This window comes from Silene latifolia, chromosome 11 (genome assembly GCF_048544455.1).
Source record: "Silene latifolia isolate original U9 population chromosome 11, ASM4854445v1, whole genome shotgun sequence".
In the NCBI taxonomy this organism is placed as follows: Eukaryota; Viridiplantae; Streptophyta; class Magnoliopsida; order Caryophyllales; family Caryophyllaceae; genus Silene; species Silene latifolia.
Window position 1 is genome coordinate 1,840,630 of NC_133536.1, and position 2,572 is coordinate 1,843,201.

Below are 2,572 nucleotides of genomic sequence, written 5' to 3' on the forward strand. Positions count from 1 at the left end.
GAGGGGGATAGATAGAAGATAGAATAAAAGATCAAGAAGGTTGAAAAAAGAAGGAATATTCCATTTTTTTACACCGGAATGAGAGTAACGGGACAAAATTTGATCAGAAGTGTTTTATAATGTTTAAGATATTAATTTTTTTTTTATAAGGGTATAAATTTAGAAAAGTTGATTTTATAAGGGTGTAAAAATTAATTATCCCATTATTTATTTTTATCTTTTTATAATTGGAGTGAACTTACTAGCTACGGAGCATATATTAACTGAAATACGGAGTAATTATAGCCACTAAAAAGGTTTCTTCATTTCATTTGACATAAACCCACACATGATTACACACATGGTAGCAGTAGTACCCTCATTATTCATCATCGTACATAGATAACGAGTAATAATTAACACAAACTATTATGTAATAAAATCGCTTTACTATTATGTAATACAACCCTCTAATTAGTTGAACGTACACTCAATTAATAAAAGGGTTGTAGTTTTATAGTGTAAAACGATATTACACATTAATTATTGTTAATTTAATATTTAAGAAGTAGATAACTCTAGAAAATTGAAAGCTTTCTTGAAGGACACGGCAGTAGGATTATTAGTAAGACCTAAGAGCCCATCATCCTTGAATAAACCAACATTATAACCATAACCATCCTGAAAAGACCAATGCTTTAACTCATAGATATGTAGTTGATTAGACTCGTCCTCCTCAGTGATGATGAATGACGTGTCAACGTTGACGGACTCATCATCATCACTGCCGGCGGTGATGTACGCCTTCTGGGACGAAGGGTCCAGGATTCGTTTCCACCTCACGGATTCCCCGCATGGTGTGGGGACATTGAAAGTTAAGCTAATGTGGAGGTTAGGGTAAATGAAGGGTATTCTGAAAGGCGAGGAGATTTTAACAGGGGTACCAGGTGAATTTTCAGTTTTATTCGAGGTTATGTATAGTGGACATCCACCGTTTTTTTGGGTGTAGGTTAAACCGCCCTTAGAGGTTACTGGGATAATGAAATATTTCCTGCCATTCTGTAAACTATGGCCATCGGTATCGACGACAAAAGCAAAAGCAGTCGAAGATGGGAAGATCAAGAGTAGGACAAGAGTGATTGAAGTGAAGAAGAGTAATAAAGAAGACATTTTTAGGTTAATAATAATTAGCTTAGATGAGGGATAATTCAGGATGCGTGAAAATGGAGGGTTTATATAGTGAAGTGACCACACAAATAATATCCTACAACCAGTTGTATAGTAGCATTGTACAATCGTCTCAAAGTTATTGAGTTCTTACACATAGTTGTTGAGTTATTTTACAAGTTATTGAGCTATTTTACAAAGTTATTGAGCTTAATAATTATTCTATTAAGCTCAATAATTTTGTATCATAACTCGATAATTTTGTTAGTAGAGTTCAATAACTTTATAACAAAGCTCAACTAAATTGAATAAGTTGTATAATACATTAACTGAAGTGACCATGGGTCCCATGCATTCTATATTTATCTATTTATTTATTTTTTTAATTGTTTTTTTTTGTAATAATGAGGGGACCCGAAAATTAACTACGTGTATTACACGGGGAATAACAACCCGAAATATGTCCTCCCGAAGAACAGTACACAAATCGTTAAAAGGTATATCTAAATGCGTGAGAGTGATGCTAGAATTAACTCCGCGATTGGCCAATAAATCCGCTGCCCTATTTGCGGATCTATATGTATGCTCCAGCTTGCTTAGTTACCCAGTTAATATCTTTAAGCAAATCTTGACATTTTTTAACAATAAACTTGAGGTTATTGCTAACTAATTGGTCCTCCAAGATGATCTTGATACAAGTAGAGTTTATCCTTATTTTTTTAATTGGTGAAAAGTTATAAAAGTAGATAAAGAAGTGAAATGGCATAGAATTTGTTTTAAATGTTTAGGAAGTCTTAAAGTAAATGGAGGCTCGGTGCACCATAAAAAAAATGAGGCTCTCAAATATGAATGTATTACTGTATTAATTTGTGTCGAGGTTTGTATTGAATTTCATCTATAAAGCTTGTAAATTCGTTGATTAAAACCGGATTCACGGTTCCGCCGCCCGTAGTTACCCATGGCCTTAGACGTCTTTATATATGTTTACAACGTTCTTAACTACTTGAATATGTAGCTTATAAAGTATTTTCTTAATTTTAAAATTATTAATAAATTAGCTAAAAAAATTAGCTGATATTTCTTATTTGGTAAAATGAGAAAAAATTAAATGAAAATGTAGCATTTGTTATCCACACATGCAACATTTTACTATTCAAGATAGTTGAAAATGTATTTTTTTTTTAGTTTTAACTTTTAACTATCTTCACAGTTGAAAAAAATAAGCTAACTCCGCCACTGTCCCGTATTTTTGAACACTCGAGCAAAATGTGAGCAAAAATAAGATACTACCAAACACTTACACCTGTATTTTTAATTAATATTTTTTGAATTTATTTTAAATACCACTAATGTAATATTTTAATGTATTAATAAATGTAACCATATACTACTAATTTGGCCTAGTGCTTTCGTCCTCCCATACTCT

At 32.2% G+C, this 2,572-nt stretch overlaps 1 protein-coding gene across 1 annotated transcript; it reads right to left on the bottom strand.

Moving 5' to 3' along the window:
* Nucleotides 1-540: 540 nt before the first annotated feature.
* LOC141612575 (kunitz-type trypsin inhibitor alpha chain-like) lies at nt 541-1,149 on the bottom strand. Its single transcript, XM_074431386.1, has one exon. It carries the CDS (start codon nt 1,147-1,149, stop codon nt 541-543), a length of 609 nt encoding a protein of 202 aa, XP_074287487.1.
* Nucleotides 1,150-2,572: the final 1,423 nt, after the last annotated feature.

Bases quoted from the DNA above. Each gene is read 5' to 3' on its own strand.
- LOC141612575 (XM_074431386.1), bottom strand. From the start codon at position 1,149: ATGTCTTCTTTATTACTCTTCTTCACTTCAATCACTCTTGTCCTACTC.